This window comes from Danaus plexippus, chromosome 15 (genome assembly GCF_018135715.1).
Source record: "Danaus plexippus chromosome 15, MEX_DaPlex, whole genome shotgun sequence".
In the NCBI taxonomy this organism is placed as follows: Eukaryota; Metazoa; Arthropoda; class Insecta; order Lepidoptera; family Nymphalidae; genus Danaus; species Danaus plexippus.
The window spans coordinates 6706677-6725561 of NC_083547.1; the positions used below are offsets into that span (position 1 = coordinate 6706677).

At 35.1% G+C, this 18885-nt stretch overlaps 1 protein-coding gene across 1 annotated transcript; it reads left to right on the plus strand.

Moving 5' to 3' along the window:
• The first annotated feature begins 54 nt into the window (after positions 1-54).
• On the plus strand, positions 55-17065 carry LOC116766133 (eukaryotic translation initiation factor 5B). The gene is made up of 18 exons (XM_032655823.2): positions 55-273; positions 356-418; positions 562-719; positions 1653-2815; positions 3006-3158; positions 3278-3409; positions 3815-4033; positions 4614-4727; positions 4975-5202; positions 5755-5937; positions 6254-6415; positions 6694-6824; positions 7095-7227; positions 7514-7621; positions 8121-8285; positions 8403-8510; positions 8981-9142; positions 16176-17065. The coding sequence occupies exons 1-18, from the start codon at positions 227-229 to the stop codon at positions 16281-16283; spliced, it is 3537 nt and encodes a 1178-aa protein (XP_032511714.2). The 5' UTR covers positions 55-226; the 3' UTR covers positions 16284-17065.
• Positions 17066-18885: the final 1820 nt, after the last annotated feature.

Genomic DNA, 18885 nt, shown 5'->3' on the forward strand with positions numbered 1-18885 from the left:
TATATGACTATCAAATCACAATCAACAAAAATCCAACATAATCTGTTTGTTTTTTCGTTCATTGACGTGCTTGACGTGAGTGGAGCACAGACACGACGACCAGCAAATAAATTCGGTTTAGCCCAATTAGTGCATTGATTACGTTTCACATGATAGAAATTGTAATATACTCTGATACAAAACATTTCATCACAGGCATCGTGACTTAATATAGCTCAATAAAACAATGGGAAAAGCTAAAAAGGGAAAGAAGGGTCAGACGACGGAGGATGGGTAATTCTTATTTTTTTAAACATATGTTGAGGTTAATACACTTATATATTGGTTCAGATTTATATGTTGTTAAAATTTACAGTGATAGTGACGTGGAGACGACTACCATCGAAAACGTTAAACCGGCTCAAATCAAGGGGAAGAAGTAAGTATTTTTAAGGTTATCACGAGAGTGATATTATTTTTACCTTTCTATTTATTATATCAAGAGTGTATATTTATATTCTACTTATGTTGCTGTCTTATTTTGTATTTATTTCTAATAAAACTCTTCTATAATTTTTTAAGGAAAACAAATGATTCAGAAGAAAGTGAGGATGAAAAACCAAAAGTTAAATCTAAACAACGGAAATCTATTGATTCTGATGTAAAGGAAGTCACAAAAAACTTAAAGAATGTCTCAGTTTCAAACAAGTCTCAAAAGAAGAAAGTAGTCAGTAGCGATGGTGAGATAATCATTTGTTTTTATAGCAGGTTGTATTCTAAGAGTTTTTTATTTTAGTATTATTTTCACTTATATGTTATCTTTATTCATAACATCATAGCACTAGCAGAGTGAAAAGTAGTGATGTTGTTTTTTATGACAAAAAATTGTAACCAAATTTTATAGGTCCCTTTCATACCAAATTCTAACTAGTTTATTACTATTAGAGATGAAACGGATCGTGGTTTGGCTGAACTGGATACCAAATATTTGGTAAGCTGCAAAGCTGGAGCACTGGATATTCGGCCTCTTCAGAATCTGACTTTCTTTTAAAGACCTCTAGAATCAATCACAATATTAACGTTTACATTTGGTGTTCAGTTAATTTAAATCAGTAGCCGCAATTGTCAAGGTTTGCTAGAATTTTTCATTCAGTAAATTGCAGCAGCATTTACAGCGAGAGGCCATTTTCTGAAATGGGTCTGGTATACAAAGCCAAGCCAAATGCGGAAAACTTGGTGTTCATTCACCGAAATTAGCCACTTATCAATTTTGAGTATTTAATAAAAATAAAAGTTGTCCATGACTTACTGCGGTATGATTTGCTATATGTAAAACAATCAGTTTTTTTTTTCATTTTATTATCTGAAATCTTTCCAAATATTGAATTACCGTTCCTAAGTTACTGGGTAATTGTTTTAATTGTCGTTATAGTTATTTTTCTTACTAGTGTAAAATGTTGATGTGCTCATTAAAAAGTATATATTATTATCTAAAAAGAACATACTTACATTAAATAATTGAAAGTGAACAGCAAAACTAATCTGTAAATTGTCGTTATGAATGTTATATTTTTAATTAATTTAAAAATGAAATCTCTCCAATAATCCCTTCATAGTTTCTTATTAGAATATATAGTTTTATTCTTTCGCTAATACAAAATTTATATCAATAGATGAATCCGATGATAATGAACCAGTGGAGAAACCAAAGAAGAATAAGAAAAAGGAAGAAAAAAGTGCATTTTCATTGTTAGCTGTTGAATCTGGTGATTCCGCAGCCGAAGCCCCACCTTCATCGGATGATGAAAAACCAATTCAAAAAACACAGAAAAAGGCACCTGAAAAGAAAGAACCAGCGGGGAAAAAGGGCAAGAAGGCTAAGAGAAGGAAAGATGACAGTGACGAGGATATAGATAAAGTACTGGCCGAACTCGAAATGGAATATGCCGGAATAAAAAAAGAGGAACCACCAGCGCCAGCAGCACAGGCTGAAAAAGCTCCAGAAACCATAGAAGAAAAACCCAAAACAAAGAAGAAAGGCAAAAAAGAGGAACCTAAACCTGAACAAGCTGAAAATGAGGCTGAAGATAAGGATAGTGATGATGATGGTGAGATAACCTTAAAGACAGCGGCTCAGAAAAAGAAAGAAAAGAAGGAGAGGGAGAAACAGAAGAAGTTAGAAGCTAAGAAAAAAGAAAAAGAACAGGAATTTAAAAAGGAACCATCGGAACCGAAAACACCTGTTCCACCTGGAAAAGATAAGACTGAATCTAAACCTACGGTAGAGAAAGATGAAGGAAAAGCTGTGGCTGAAGATAAAGAAGCTGATGGCGATGCCCCAGCTGCCGACGGAAAGAAAAAGAAAAAAGGTGATAAGGGTGACAAGGATGATAAGGGAAAGAAAGGTCCAACGAAAAAGACTATTGCTGCCATGCAAGAAGCTTTGAAAAAGGTAAAGGAAGAGGAGGAACGATTACAAAAAGAGGAAGAAGAAAGAATACGGCAAGAAGAAGAAAGGGAAAGGCAACGGTTGGAAGCGATTAGATTAGAAAAAGAGCGTAAAGATAGAAAGAAACAGAAAGAAAAGGAGAGGAAAGAAAGACTTAAGGCTGAAGGAAAACTGCTCACTCCGAAACAGAAAGCAGAGAAAGCCAGAGCTCAGGCTTTGTTAGATTCATTAAAGGCCCAAGGCATAGAGATCGGGTCGGCCGAAAAGAAACCACCGAGGCCGGGTACCAGGATTAAGCCAACAAAATTGAAAACACAGATGTCTCAGGAAGAACCAGCTACTCCGATAGAAGAAAAGAAGGTCGAATTGAAGACATCAGATGTTAAGGTAAATTAACTTTATTCTTAGTATTTGTTATCATACTCTCTATATATTTTGTTTTCTCCCAAAACCACGATTTTCATTCTAGTTCGCACGTAACTTTTTGTAACATTTAATACCATGAAGACTACAAATAAAATAAAATTTTACCAATAAATGGTACTAGTGAGAATTTATGGAATTTAAATGTTCACAGGAAGATGCGCCGAAGGTTGAAGAGAAGAAAGAGTCAGAAGACGATTCAGTGAAAGACGCCTGGGACGCGGAGTCTTCAGAAGACGAGCCTGAACCGGAGAAAACGGAAATTAAGCAAGACGAAAAACATGAACCCGTTGAAGAAACGAAAGAGGTTTTATACATGCCTATATAATCTATGTGATATCTTTGACTTGCTTAAAATATACAAAACCTTAGAATTCTTCAAGCCTTATATGCTCCGGAATTATTTAAAAGAATATTTTTTTACAGAAAGAAGAAGACGAAAGCTCAGAAGAAGAAGATGACAGCTCTGAAGAAGACTCTAGTTCAGAAGAAGATTCTGGTGATGAACAGATGACGGACGCACAGAAGAAACGGGAATTGGTTCTTAAGAGATTAGAGGTATTTAGACACGTTGATATGCCGTGGTCGCCCGTTAAGAGCCCGCCGCTCGCGCATGCGGGCGCGGGTTTGAATCCTGGCAAATACCTATGTGATATTATCTTACTTGTATGTCCTTTCTAAGAGCATTTAGACACCACTGACAGACAGCGAAGGCAAATATCGCGAGTAAATCAGGATTTAAAATTCCAAATTACAAGTTTGAAAACGCCAATCCGCCTTGAGCGAGCGTGGTGATTAATGTTCTAATCCTCTCCAAGTGAGAAGAGGCCCTTGCTCAGCATTGAGCACCGATAGGCTGATTATGATTATATTTTTTAATATGTCAAGGACCAAAATCTTGCAGCAATTATGGCTATGAATGACATATTTCTATGAAATAAATAATTTTATGCATTTTTTCAGAAAAGAAAAGAAGAAAACGAGAAGAACAAAGCGGACAATCCGTTGCGTGCGGCTGTCGTGTGTGTCTTGGGTCACGTGGACACCGGGAAGACCAAGATATTGGACAAGCTCCGAAGAACAAACGTACAGGACGGCGAGGCTGGCGGCATCACGCAACAAATAGGAGCAACTAACGTGCCCATAGAGAACATCAAGGAACAAACTAAACATGTCAAAGGGGTAGGCTGATTTACTATACTAATGTTAAACGTGGTAGTGTTTGTTACTCACTCACTCACTAGCTCGCTCATCTAAATACCGTATAAGTTACGCTCTTATTACATGTAGTTCATGTGGGAAAACGTCATTATTGTTGTATTTTGTTTGAAGCCGCTGCCGGTTGGCGACCATTTTTATATCTCAGCACACGTCCATATCATTCCGAATCTAATTCTGTCGTGTACGTGGATGAGATCGCGTTCACAAACTTCTAGAAACCTTCTAGAACATATTTATCGCACTGTTGTCATTTTAGGAGAATGAGAGTCTTAGTTCAATTGTCATATAAAATATTCATCAGCTCTGTATACTTGTTATATCTTATACCAAGGACCCTACATATACAGATATGTTTCAAAAAATATCTTGTGGGCTGTCTCTTTGAATGATTAATTTAAAACTAAAAAGTTTTGATTTTAGAAAACTACGAAGGTCACCAAATGCATACGATATTCCTGTGGGTAGTGATGAAATATTAAAATTAAGTTCCCTGGCAGAGCCTGAGCGTTATCTGTAACTAATACGACCTCTGTGGTGACAGGTGAATGAGATATCATTCAAGCTTCCCGGCCTGCTCATCATCGACACTCCCGGCCACGAGTCCTTCAGTAACCTGAGGAACAGGGGATCGTCCCTTTGTGATATTGCCATTCTTGTAAGTGTTAAATAGATTTTGTATACCTCAACAATCTTTCGGAATACTATTACAAAAAATGACATCCAAAAAAGAGTTCTGTAACTACAACAATAAGTTCTATAATACTTTATCTCTGTTAATTGTTGTAAGTATTCTTCATAACCTGGTTTTTTATAATATTTTTCATAACTGTGTTTACTGTGAGATTATTTATTGTATTTATTTTTTGTTGCTACTATTTACATGTGAATATTTTTATAATTAGGTCGTGGACATCATGCACGGCTTGGAACCACAGACGATAGAGTCGATAAATCTGCTCAAACAGAAGAAAACTCCCTTCATAGTGGCGTTGAATAAGATCGACCGTCTGTACGACTGGCAGAGCGCTCAGCGGAAGGACGTCAGGGACATATTGAAGATGCAACAACCCAACACCCAGCTGGAGTTCGAGAAACGAAGCAAAGACGTCATATTACAGTTTGCGGAACAGGTTGGTGTGAATTACGACCATTTGCTTGGACCATGCTATGACGTCAGCGCTATAGTATTGATTATTAAATGGGTTATAGATATTTTTGGTTCAAAATAAATATTACTGGATAAATGAATCGGGTTGCGAGAAACAGTGGTATATAACCTAACACATGTATGGGTTTTTAGACTCGTACAAATATTTTGTTGTATGAGACAAGAGTATTGACGTGACGTATTTGTATGGACTATGGAGGATAAGCAGCGAGTTGTATTGTTTGCCGTGACATTGGCTGGAAGGCGACGCTAGTAGCGATCAGTCGAAAATGTCTCTGTTTACTTTTGATAGATGGCACTTTAAGCAAAAAAAAATATCTTATGTAATTATAAATCATAAATATATAGAACACTAGTATTCAGTGACGAGTTAGCTTAAATAAGCTGTATTATGTAAAGGACATGCTGTCATTATGTTCAGCTATAAAGTGCTCGCCAGTAATTTTGAGCTGTAGATACAAAAGAAGTCAAATAGAAACACAACTACAAGTGACCACTATCTTTATTCCCCAAGGGTCTGAATGCTGCCTTGTTCTACTCAAACCCTGACCCTCGCTCCTACGTTTCCCTGGTGCCCACGTCAGCTGTCACAGGCGAGGGTATGGGCAACCTGCTGGCCATGATCGTGCAAGCCTGTGAGGGACCCCTTCATAAGAGGCTTGTGTTCTCACAGCAGTTACTCGCTACTGTACTTGAGGTATGGCCTTTTGTTTAGTTTAATTATAATTATTAATACTACAGATTTATCATTACTATAACTTAATCAAGAGAGATAAAAGAATTATTTTATAAAAAATATTCCTTTAATTTTTGTTGGTAAATAATATATATAGAATAAGAAACAAAAAAACATAATTACATATTGTGGAAGTCAACTGGCATAGACTATAAATTTAATTTTGAATCTCCCACTAATTCAAAAATTTAATCTGTGTACAGAATAGAGTTATATTAATTCTATATTTCTGAACTTATGTGGTATTAATTTAACATATTAATTTATTATGTACCAGGTCAAAGCGATCCCTGGTTTAGGAACCACCATAGACGCCATCTTGATCAATGGTACTTTGAGGGAGGGGGACACCATGGTGCTGGCGGGTACTGATGGACCCATCGTCACTCAGATAAGATCACTGCTGATGCCGCAACCCATGAAGGAGTTGAGGGTTAAGGTGAGGGGTTCAGGGATAAAAATAACAGGAGGGTAGTTTTAAATTTAGCGCGGTTAATGCCTGAGGTAAAAGTAAACTTGTGAGCAATTGTTTCAAAATCAGTCTTTGTTTATATTTATTAATAAACATTCAAGAAATATTTTTGATTAAACTATAAATGATTGTTGGGTTTGGAGTCGGACAAAGTCGAGATATAGAATGAATAAAAACATCCCTAACATATTTAAACGATTTATTGAAGTGACAATTTTTTAAATTAATCTACTTCTGGTATATAGAACGCGTATATTGAGCACAAAGAAGTGGTCGGGGCCCAGGGGGTGAAGATCGCCGCCAAGGAGTTGGAGAAAGCCATCGCTGGACTTAATTTACTCGTTGCACAAAAACCTGATGAAGTTGATGTCCTGAAGTGAGTTTCCTAAATATCCTATGTTGCCTTATCTTTGTATTACTTTAATTGTCCCATCAGAATCGTTCAGTGTTATGTAGGAATAAAAATATACCTATATAAAATGATGGAGACATTTTTTTTATCAACAGAATATCTAGTGTTTGTGTATAGTAAAATTTTGATGGAAATTTCTTGATTTTTGTTTTTTTTTTTTGCAATAATCAGGTAAATGGAAACATAATTCCTCTTAAACATATTTTTCATTGAGTTACATACAAATGTTTCCAGGGAGGAAGTGGCCCGCGAGTTGAAGTCGGCTCTATCATCCATCAAGTTGACGGAGCGAGGGGTCTACGTCCAGGCGTCGACGCTCGGCTCCCTTGAAGCCTTACTGGAGTTCCTCAGGACTAGCAAGATCCCGGTACGTTAAGATAGTATATGTTACTGAATTGATTATTTGTCTATAAACTCATTTTGATAATTTATTGGTATTGAAACAGGTATTTCTAATAAATTGATGTAAAATCAAACCATACAAATTCAAAAACTTTCTCAAAATGTATTGATGTTAGTTTTGCTTTTGTTAGAAATAGGTTTTATGTATAATATTCATATTATGTACAAAAAAACTATTAAATTAATTTAAATGAGTACTCGCTTAATTTTAGATGCCATTATTGAATTAATGGTTTCCTGTGTTGTTTCAGTACTCCGCCATAAGGATAGGTCCGGTGGTGAAGCGTGACGTCATGAAAGCCTCCGCCATGTTGGAACACGACTCACAGTACGCCACCATACTGGCATTTGATGTCAAGGTGGGTAAAATATACATATATATATATATAAGGTGGGTAACATATATATATATATATATATATATATATATATATATATATATATAAGGTGGGTAACATATATAAGGTTGTTGATAAGGCCAACAAAATTATATAAAACTTGTGTGATCACTTCTAGTAATTGTATCAAAATTTATGATATTTTTTTTTGGAGTTGGCACAAAAATAAGACGATTGCTATTTTTCATGTGTTGACTTCTCGCTATTTCAGTAACACTAAAACGTTATAATGTTTAAATTGTCTTTATATTATTATGTGTGAATTTAATGCGTCCAAAATGACTGGACATTGACAAAGAAAATGTATTAACGTGGCAAATGAAAAGTAGGACATGTATTTACGGTTAGATACATCTCCAGGCAACCTCTCCTTGCTGACGTCATGGTATATTGATGCAGCTGATATGAAGTCATTTTTATCCGGGTATGCTAAACGAAGAGCTATTCGTCCTCTGTCCAGATTGAACGAGATGCCCAGGAACTAGCCGACAACTTGGGCGTGAAGATATTTGCAGCTGATATTATATACCACCTGTTCGACAAGTTCACAGCCTACAGGGAAGAGTTGAAACAGAAGAAGAGGGAGGAGTTCAAACACATCGCTGTGTTCCCTTGCAAGCTGAAGGTACAAAAATACAATAACCCTTTGTTTTTTTTTTTAAATGTGTCTGGTAACACTAACGGATTGCCATATGAATGTGTGAGAGCTGTCAGGTTATGAGCACCATATTGTATTCTACAGATCTTACCTCAGTTCGTGTTCAATTCCCGGGACCCCATCGTGGCTGGTGTCATGGTGGAGGCTGGTATTGTTAAAGAGGGTACTCCGATATGTGTACCCAGCAAGGAGGTAATAGTTATATATATATTTAGATACATATACACACATACACACATATATATATATATATGAAGTTATACATGGAACACATTCACCGACTTCATGCTTAGCAGCTTTTCTCATGTAACATATGATGGTAACTGACAAAAACTTTACATTCTCATCTATGGCATTTACTTTGTCTCTGGAACTGATGTGTTAAGATATATTTTGGAAATTTTGGAGATTCTTCATGGAAATAAATATATCGTGGAGAAGAATATTCGTTTCACGTATCCTCATTTTACTATTTCATTTTCTATATGTTCATGTATTTTATTTATATGGATATTTTTTTTTTTTGGAAAAAGATGTACAAGTAGATAATTGTATCAATGCGAATTTTTCGATAGATTCTAAGCTCCTCGAAGTATTTGTACCAGGATATGTTTTATGACGATAATTATATTATAATGACAGTTATTGTTGTATTTCCGTAGTTCGTAGAGCTGGGTATAGTGACGTCTATCGAGGTGAATCACAAGCAGGTGGAGAGCGCCCGCAAGGGTCAGGAGGTGTGCATCAAGATAGAACCCATCCCCGGGGAGTCGCCCAAGATGTTCGGCAGACACTTCGACGAAACCGACATGATGGTCAGCAAGGTACGATCAACACACACACGCACACACACACACACACACACACACATATATATATATAAAATTTTAGTTGAGAGTACATTGTAGTGTGAGGTCTGTGACGTCATTCAAATCCAACATGGCGGATGAGACTGTTATACTCCTACAATGTCCCTATCAAAAGAGAGAACATTTTTTCTTATATATATATATTTAACTTTAAGTTTATTCCTAGTCTACTATCAGAAAACCAGTTTGAGTATGTACAGCATGACGCTCGGCTGGGACTCGGTCTCCGGCTATATAACCGACATATAACTAACGAATAATTACTATTTCTTTTTTTTTTTATTAAAAATATATATATTTTTAATCTATTCATATACCTTGTGTGAATAATTTAAATGTTTTCACAATACCACATTTGGCAGCTGATAACTGTAAATCCACTGATACGTATAACATGAAAAAATCTATTCTAAAAGTGAACACCCACTATAAACGCGAAAAGAATGTTTGTCCTAAGATCTATATTCTAAACAAAATTAAATGAAAGTGAAGAAGTTGTTGTTATTTTCAACGTTATTGAATTTTAAGTGTTTTTTATCTGTCCAGTATTCAATAAAACTATGGTCTTCAGTGAAAAATGTTGTAAATAAATCCCGTAGTAATTCTTAAAACCATAGCTTTAAATGTACGCTCGGGAAATTTAAATATTTATATTTAAAAACTAAAAAAAAAAAAACAATCTAAACTGTTTTTAATCATAAAAACGTTATTTCTATATTTTTTTCTTGTGAAATTAATTGAAAAGATAATTTGAAAATATATGTGTTCGGAGATCCCATTCATAGAAAACGTACACCTCGCAATATAATTCCAGCGACCATATTGAATTCAAAAATCACTATTTTATATTGTCTCGCTAACTTTAACTTCGTAGAGGAATAAATTACTGTTTAAGAAATACTTTGGTGTTTGAAGCGACGGACAGCGCCATCTGTCGTCTCTACAAGCAAATCAGTTACGCTTCCCGCGAGATCAACTAGGAACATCTAAATAAATTAATTCCATATTTTATTATTCTATATTGCCTATATTATCGATAACTTGTCGCGTGAAAGAGTTACAGCGATCCACATTAATGTACGATTCTCGATCAGAATATAACGAGACATAATATAGAAATATAATGAAATATATAGAAATATATGCATATTAATGTATATTCAAGACTCGGATTATGCTTACTAAAAGTCGTTAAGTCACACTACATACGGACAATTAACGATTTTCATTCATGTTAGTATTAATGTAGGCTATTGAAACGGGAAACGTGTCGTGTGTCGTGTGATACAAACGCATAGTAAGCGTACAGATTGCATATTATTTTGTGATTATTATTAAATCTATTTCAATAGACAGTTGAGATAATAGTACAAGCTAAATATTGACTAAGTTTTGCGATGTCGAAAAAACATAATATTAGTTAGTGCATCCAAAAACGGATGCTTTTAAAACACTCAAATATTAAAATATATATGACTTTTTTTTTAATTTTTGGCCTAATGTCTTCTTAGAATTTATAAAAACAATATAAGTGATATCATTGAACTGGCCAATTAATGGCCAGGTTCTACTGGTTTAGAGGTTTACATATTTCACTGAACCGAGGATCCCTATTATTTTATTTAGCAGTATTTATTTTGTTTATATTATATTTTATCTAAAATCTATGAACAATCATAATACGGTATATGGAATCAAAATGACAGAACAATTTAATGTATAATCTGTGGTAGAAAACATAGCATATATGTAAATATATATATATTTTTTATTTTAGTTATTAGCGGTTTGGTTTTTAAAATTTTCGATAATAAAACAAGGGTTGAGATGTTTGAATATGGAGAATACTTTTCTTATTAGTGACGGAGCCCACCTTGCCATATGGTGGGTCAATACCTATCGGGGGGTAGCCATGAATGCTTTGGCGAAACCCGCCCCTCTGACACACGGGTACATGAGGAACACGGGTGGGTTTTTAGTCAGTAAGAGTCTGACAGTCCCCTTCGCCCTTCCCCGAGGGCGGCGGGGCTCCATGAGGATTTTCCAACCCGAGATCAAAAAAAAAAATCTCTTATGATAGTTATTTTTTAATAAATAAATATTATAATCTATAGTTTCTTCTCCTATGGCTCCATTCGCACTGGATCGTGGAATATTCTGCCGATGTCAACGTTTTTGTTTGTTGTACTAATTATAATGTTCTGTACTGTGGTTATAATCTATTATATTGTGTACATAGTATATTCAAATGACATAACGCCAAACGTTTAACTTATTAAACACGTCGATGTGTTTGTTTTAGAACATGACGGAAGTTGTTGTATAGTGTATACAACACTATTGATATTTGAGTGTACTTTTAGACTTGACATTCGCATTTGTCTTAGAGATGTGTGGATTTAGACGCAATTGAGACGGTGTAAGGGGTGAATAGGTATGGGTTGGCTGTATATTGAAAACTAGTAGCTGTTTTATGGTTTTAAATTATGCGTATATATATATATATATATATATATATATATATATATATATATGGGGTTTTCCAATAGGGACGCTTGAACTTTGACAGCTGATTGCGGCCATGTTGTTTGAGTGACAGCTGTCAAATGCAGTGTGTTATATTCATTCCGTCCTCCCAAACCACCATGGCAGGTTACAGTGTCGAGCAGCACGTGCAAATCATAAAATTGTTTTATGAAAATGGGTCTTCAGTTCGAGCAACGTTCCGCGCACTTCGCCCGTTTTACGGTCGCGATGATCGTCCTGCCGAGTCGACTATCCGTCGATTGGTGGACAAATTCGAGTCAACCGGGTCAGTTAACAATCAGCCGGTTCCCGTGCGTCAACGTAACGCGAGATCTGCCGAGAATATCGCCGCTGTGCGCGACAGTGTCCTCGAAAACCCGCGGCAGTCAATTCCGCGTCGCGCACAGGAACTCGGCCTTTCGCAGACGACAACTTGGCGAATTTTGCGTTGTGACTTGAGCCTGCACCCGTACAAGATCCAGCTGACCCAAGAGCTCAAGGTTAATGACCATAGACAGCGCCGTGTGTTCGCTGACTGGGCATTAGAGCAGTTGGAAGTTGACGCCGATTTTGGCAAAAAAATCATCTTCAGCGACGAGGCGCATTTTTGGATGAATGGCTATGTCAACAAGCAAAATTGCCGTATTTGGGACGAGACCAATCCACACGAGGTTCACCAAGTGGCAATGCACCCGCAGAAAGTGACTGTTTGGTGCGGATTTTGGGCCGGAGGCGTGATTGGTCCGTATTTTTTCGAAAACGATAATGGTGTGGCCGTCACCGTCAATGGTGAGCGATACTGGTCGATGATAACCAACTTCTTTTGGCCTGAAATCGAGAATATGGATCTGGACAACATGTGGTTTCAACAGGACGGCGCTACGTGCCACACAGCACACGCTACGATGGAAGTTCTGCACGAGCAATTTCTGGACATGGTCATCTCGCGCGGAGGCGACGTGAACTGGCCACCGAGATCGTGCGATTTGACCCCGCTGGACTTTTTCTTGTGGGGTTTTCTTAAGTCGCAGGTCTATGCCAACAAGCCGCAAACCACCGATGCCCTCAAAGTCAACATACGCCACGCCATCGATCAAATACAGCCCGATTTGTGCGCCAGAGTCATCGAAAATTGGACCTTTCGTGTGCGCGCCACCAACCGAAGCCGTGGCGGTCATTTGAATGATGTCATATTCCATACATAATGGGGTCGATAGACCTTCCAAATAAAAACAAAATTTCGCAAATGTCTTTCCTACATGTATTTTTTTTTGCATTTCAAAGATCAAGCGCCCTTAATGGAAAACCCTATATATATATATATACATTTTATGCGGAAAAAATTGTATGCCTATATTTTTTTTTGAATTCATATCGAAACAGTATGCACTCTGATAGGAACAAAATTTTATTATATAATACAGTAAATAATTGTGAAAATTTATTACTTTTTTTGCTACAAAAGTAATAATTTTTCCATTTCATATCAAATCATATCCGCGATAATATTAAGGTTTTATGGGAAAATCAAAAAGTTTTATAAATCGTTATAAATTCTGCTAAATCGTAATATATTCGCTTGCACCTCCCTCAATAGTGAATGGTGCTCCCCCGGCTTCATTGATTTTAACGAGGGGTCACTAGGTCGTTCGTACGTCATACATCGACTGCTAAATAACTCCACTTTGCTTGTATTTCTACTGTTACATACAATACCAATACTAAATACGTAAAAAATAAGGCATTTATTAAAGGCACTTTATTTGTCCAATGTTGCCTTAAAAATGTTAATACTTATATCTCATTCCATTTTATATAATAACCAGTTGTATTTGTTTATATTACTAGGCTATTTACTTACTTTATATAGCATTGCAACACTGCCAATCAGGTCATTCGATGTACCATGTATCCTGTATTTTTGGTTTGCATTTCTATTCTATTTCTCATACCCAGCATTAAAAAAAGCATTTTGAAATTTATTTCTTTTCCAATTTTTAATGAATTCCTAGCATTCACATAAACTATTTAATTAAAAATAATTGAATCAATTTTTATCAAATTCATTTTAAATATAAGCTCGTTATTCCATTTTTAAAAAAATACAAATTTCCCAATAAAAAACGTCAGTATAACCTCTTTCATTGAATTCCAATTTCAAAAGTTAATTTACTCGTAACATCTATATTGACATTTTTTAATTTACTCTTTTTTTTAATCTATTTTATTCCCGGCACGAATTTATATCGTTTCTATTTCATATGACTTTTCAAATTTACCTATATTTAAATTGTTCCATTTTTGAATTATATAGGTTTGTAATCCTATAGGCGGGTGAGTATGGCTAGTGTGTTCGTTTAGCCAGAACACAGGACAACCTTGTCCGATCACCGCACCCTCATTACGTAACTTAATTTTTATTTTAACATTTTTTTAATGTTTGTACGAAATATATATCTTGTTATTATCTGAAATCCCTTTGAGAAGTAAGTATAAGGTTTCTGTTAAGTACAAAAAATAGATCCGTGGAAATTTATATTATATATTTTGTTTTTAATTAAAATCCATACTTTATGCATTGTTTGCAGTTATTTCGCTATGTCTTTAGTATAGAAATAAAATAACTTTTAATAGAATAATAGATAAATAATAAGCTATTGCTGTAGTTGACGTTAAAAAAAAGTTTTACTCATCAAATCATTGGCTGTATATAAACCAATATAAAATTGTATAACATTAATACTGTACAGTTTTTCAAAGTTGTTCTCTGCCATTACGGCCACTAAATCCGAATTGTACTTCATGGTCCCGTCCGTGTAGTTTCGGGATCGAGATAGAAAGTAGCCTATGTCCTTCTCCAGGATTCCATCTATCTCTATACCAAAATTCATCATAATCTACTTTGTGCTTTAGGCGGAAAAAGGTAACAGACAGACAGAGTTACTTTCGCATATTATGAACGTATCCTGGTAAAGTAATTCAAGGAATAAATAAGCCTGCTTTTTTTGTTATGTGAAAGAAAAAAATTATTAAAAAGGTAACACAACACGCCAGTCACGAATCAAATGGAACACTTTCAAACCGACGGTATTAAGTTGTGAGTGTTAATCAGTATTAAGGGTTTATTTCATTAAAATAATATTAGATAGGTGAAAGCTGTTTGTTATAAGAGTTTGTTTTTTTTATTATAGTATTTTTCGACGTTGCACCGGTCCTAGTTTTTGATTAAATTCACTTTATATATAATGATTATTGTGAGCCACGAACCGCTTCATTCATCGTGTATACAGTGTAACTATCCATTCATTAATGGTCGACCTAGCCCATGAAAATCATCATCTGGAACGATGCCCACTTCCTTTTTCTATATATAAGTGGCATTCTATATATAAGTCGTGTATATATATATTACTTTCAGTATACTTCTCTTCCATCAGGCATAATTTAATTTATTATTTAATGAATGTCTTAATTATATTTTGATGTTTCGTCATATTTTTTTTTCATTGTGATAACGTATTTTCTTATATAAAGTACCGTCGAGAGATCTCTATGTGTGTATAAGTGTTATTCGTGTTCTCCCTTTTGCCATCTACGTAATTTCGAGGACGTTATGTTTCTTACCATTCTAGTCCTTATGTGTATGTAATAGAGGCGGGTTTCTCACGGTCGTGTGTCAGAGCCACACAGCGGCACAACACCCACACACACAGCCCGACCGGGTCAAATCCCATTCTCGAAGCTCCATTGATATTTCGCATAGCTGTTCCATTGATGAAATCCACCGTTCAGTAATCTTAATACCAGTTTCAAAACAACAAAACTTACAGTTTACAGTTTTTTTTTTTTTAGCGAAGATCTATGCTCGACAAACGGTTTTTTCAAACTCCTGGCTGGATTTATTTGTACTTATTTTTAATATCGGTTTTGATTGAAGTTACATAACACAAGAACGAGCAGGAACAAAAATAGGACAAAACCCAGCCTAATATGTATATGGGATTGGTAGTGTATTATAAATTATAAGTCGGTTGTGTAAGCGTGTGATGACGTCACTCCTGAGTCTCCCCAGCATGAGGTCACGACCTAGTTGAGCCCCCGACCCCACCGAGCTGTAGCTGGTCTACTTCCGCTATGACGTCATCCATACAACCTCCGACATGAATCGATCCCCTATATAGGTCACCCTGAATGAAACACCCCTCGCATTCACAGTTCGCTACAAAGAAATGCAATGTACCACTCTGGTCTATGAACGACCCGCCATTGAGATCGTGTTTCATTGAACGAAGTATATTATACACATTAAATATATAGTTTTGAATGGTTTCCAAGCTTCCGTCTTTGTATCTGGTGTTGCTGTTCAAAAAATTTATTGTACTATTTATATATATACCTATTCCAACATTTCTCATTGATATGGATGACGTGGCCTGTTTGTGTGATAATGTTTTTGTTGCAGATATCCCGTGCCAGTATCGACGCTTGCAAGGATTACTTCAGGGACGACCTCATCAAGACCGACTGGCAGCTAATGGTGGAACTCAAGAAGCTATTCCAGATCCTCTAAATATATATACAATAGATTTTTCTACATGTGATTCTCGGCCCGTCCAAGCACGGGTTCGCCTACATTGCCGTTCCATCTTATCTATGACCTACAGAATCTCATGTGCCCCAGCCCCCAGCCCTGGTTTGTTCCTCCACGTCTGTTCTCTAGCCCGCAGTCAGCGCCATGTTTCCACGTGTATATAGCTCATCGAGTCTTATTTATTGATGTTTCCACACAGCCCCGGCCATTTTCGATCGCATGACGCCACATAAAATACTATGACCGTTGTAAATATATAAATTTTTTATTTAATTCACATATATTATTGTACATAGAATCTTAAAAGTATTATCTATTATTTTTTTATAGCATGTGCAATAAATATACTCCCGTCCCTTCATTATTGGTCGTTTGTGACGTATCTTATATTTTCAAAGTCTTGTTATTATCGAAGTATGTAATTATTTTGAAAGCCTATTTCTCTATACATCAGCATGCTAGTAAGAGTTTGCATGTCACAAACATCGTCAACAGTTGTACCGTACACAGGCCACGATATAGTATTAACGTGGGATTTTTAAAGGAATACGCTGTACGTTTCGTATTTAGTGTGACGACACAAACTCGTGCTAAGGCAGCGTACACTATACGATGTTAATGCTGGCGTTATTTATTCGAAGATGTGTGGGGTTGTTATTTTTGTAGTTTTTATTTCTTTTGGAAATGCTTTGTACTATAAACATGGAATCAGACATATTCTTATATTGAAGAAATTTTAATAAATTACGTAATATGTCTAACTGTTGTTTCAATGCGTCGCCCTGGAAGGTTTTTTTTTTAATTATAGTTTATTTTGAAACAAACATCCTAATTGTTCAGCAAGACGTGACGGAGGTTATATATAAACAAATATTCCTTACTCCATCAGCCTTAAATTTTAAGTCCGGTAATATAAATAAAAATACTTGATTTATATATACATTTTTAACTCTTCAGTTAATTTAATATATTTCAATGATTAATATATTTTTAACCTCAGAGAAGAGAGCTATTAAAAATAAAAAAATGACTACAAATTACGACATCTATACTTTAAAATCTTATCAGATTTAAATTTGTCTCGTGTTTAAAGCTATCAATTCAAATGTTAAACATGCATTTTAATTTAAAAACTATATTTTTACACGTTTTTAACGTAACAATTAACTTCTAAACTAATTGTTCGTGGTAAGTTTTTAGAAAGGAAAATATTATTAATAATGCTATACTTCTAACGATTTTTTAGTTACCTGCCATGTCCGACTATTGAATGACTATTGAATGTGGGTACTTTGTGAGTGAGGGTCACTATGAGATCTCATCGAAACTGCCATGTACAAGTACTTCTTATATGGTATTATCAAGTGACGGTTGGAAGGAAATCCTGCCGATATACAATGTGATGATGCAAATAGTGCCTGAACATTGTAATGGTATAATGGTCCTATCATATAATTTTCTTAACGATCTTCATTTGAAATTTTCATAAAAAAATAATTAATAATATATATATATTAAACAAGTTTAATCGGAACAGTTATGTATTAATTACCTATCTATGAAGTTGTCAATGAATCCAAAAATAGTTTCTATATAGACGCTGACATGACAAGCGAGAGTAGCTTTGTTCAAATGTGTCAAATTAAAAAAACTGGATTTATACTAAGGTTAATCAATTGAATTCCTAAAATTTTAGCAATCGTCAAAGCCAAAAACATTTAAGAAAGTAAGTAAGATGTGACCGTATAAACTATGCGAGTGAAACTGTTTTTTTGTCAGAAGCATTAAGATTGAAAATTTAAGGAGAATTACTCTATTTATGTTATGTTTTCGGAAAATGAACAAAGGCACTATATGTAGGACCTAACTATATTTCTTTACTTCAATAGGCGTATGCATTAATTATGCGTAAATGTTTCTTTTTTGGTGACTATGCAAGATATAATAAATAAAAGGTTCCACGGACCCAGGACTAACTGACGTGGATCAATGATGGAACCGATATATTACTCCTGGATGCTATCAACCTTTCATTTACCCCTACTCCGCTGTCCACTGTAATGTAACATTAGATAGATGGATGAAAAATTTAGGCACAATTTAAATTTAATAAAAAAAAAATCAAATATTTAGAAAGGAATTAAAACTCTGCCTACAATACTACCGCATCAACTTTAAGAGAACAGTAAGGATGTTATGACATTGAAAATATACTTTGTTTGAGACAAAACGGTTACTAATTTAATATAAATTCAAAAAGCGAATATCTGTAACAGCAAAATATTTTTTTGCTGTCACAGATGACATCTTACGCAGATGTTGGTGGGGACTGTAGTTTTTTAATGTACTAGTTTTATTCGTTTTTTTGTCATTTGAATGTACCTACTGTTTCCAAGCAAACAATTATTTCGCTAGTTACTAAACCGCAATTTACACATACAATAAATATTCTAACTATGTAGTTTTAAAAATAAAAACATTTTTGGACTCGTAAATGTGCTCCATGAGCAAAAACTATGAAATAAACCTATAATATAATACCTACAACAACAATTAATTTCATTACTACATATTTTTGTCA

Coding starts and splice junctions, on each gene's coding strand:
- LOC116766133 (XM_032655823.2), top strand. CDS start 227: ATGGGAAAAGCTAAAAAGGGAAAGAAGGGTCAGACGACGGAGGATGG. Junction 3,159..3,277: donor CCGTTGAAGAAACGAAAGAG/GTTTTATACATG, acceptor ATTTTTTTACAG/AAAGAAGAAGACGAAAGCTC. Junction 7,228..7,513: donor TCAGGACTAGCAAGATCCCG/GTACGTTAAGAT, acceptor GTGTTGTTTCAG/TACTCCGCCATAAGGATAGG.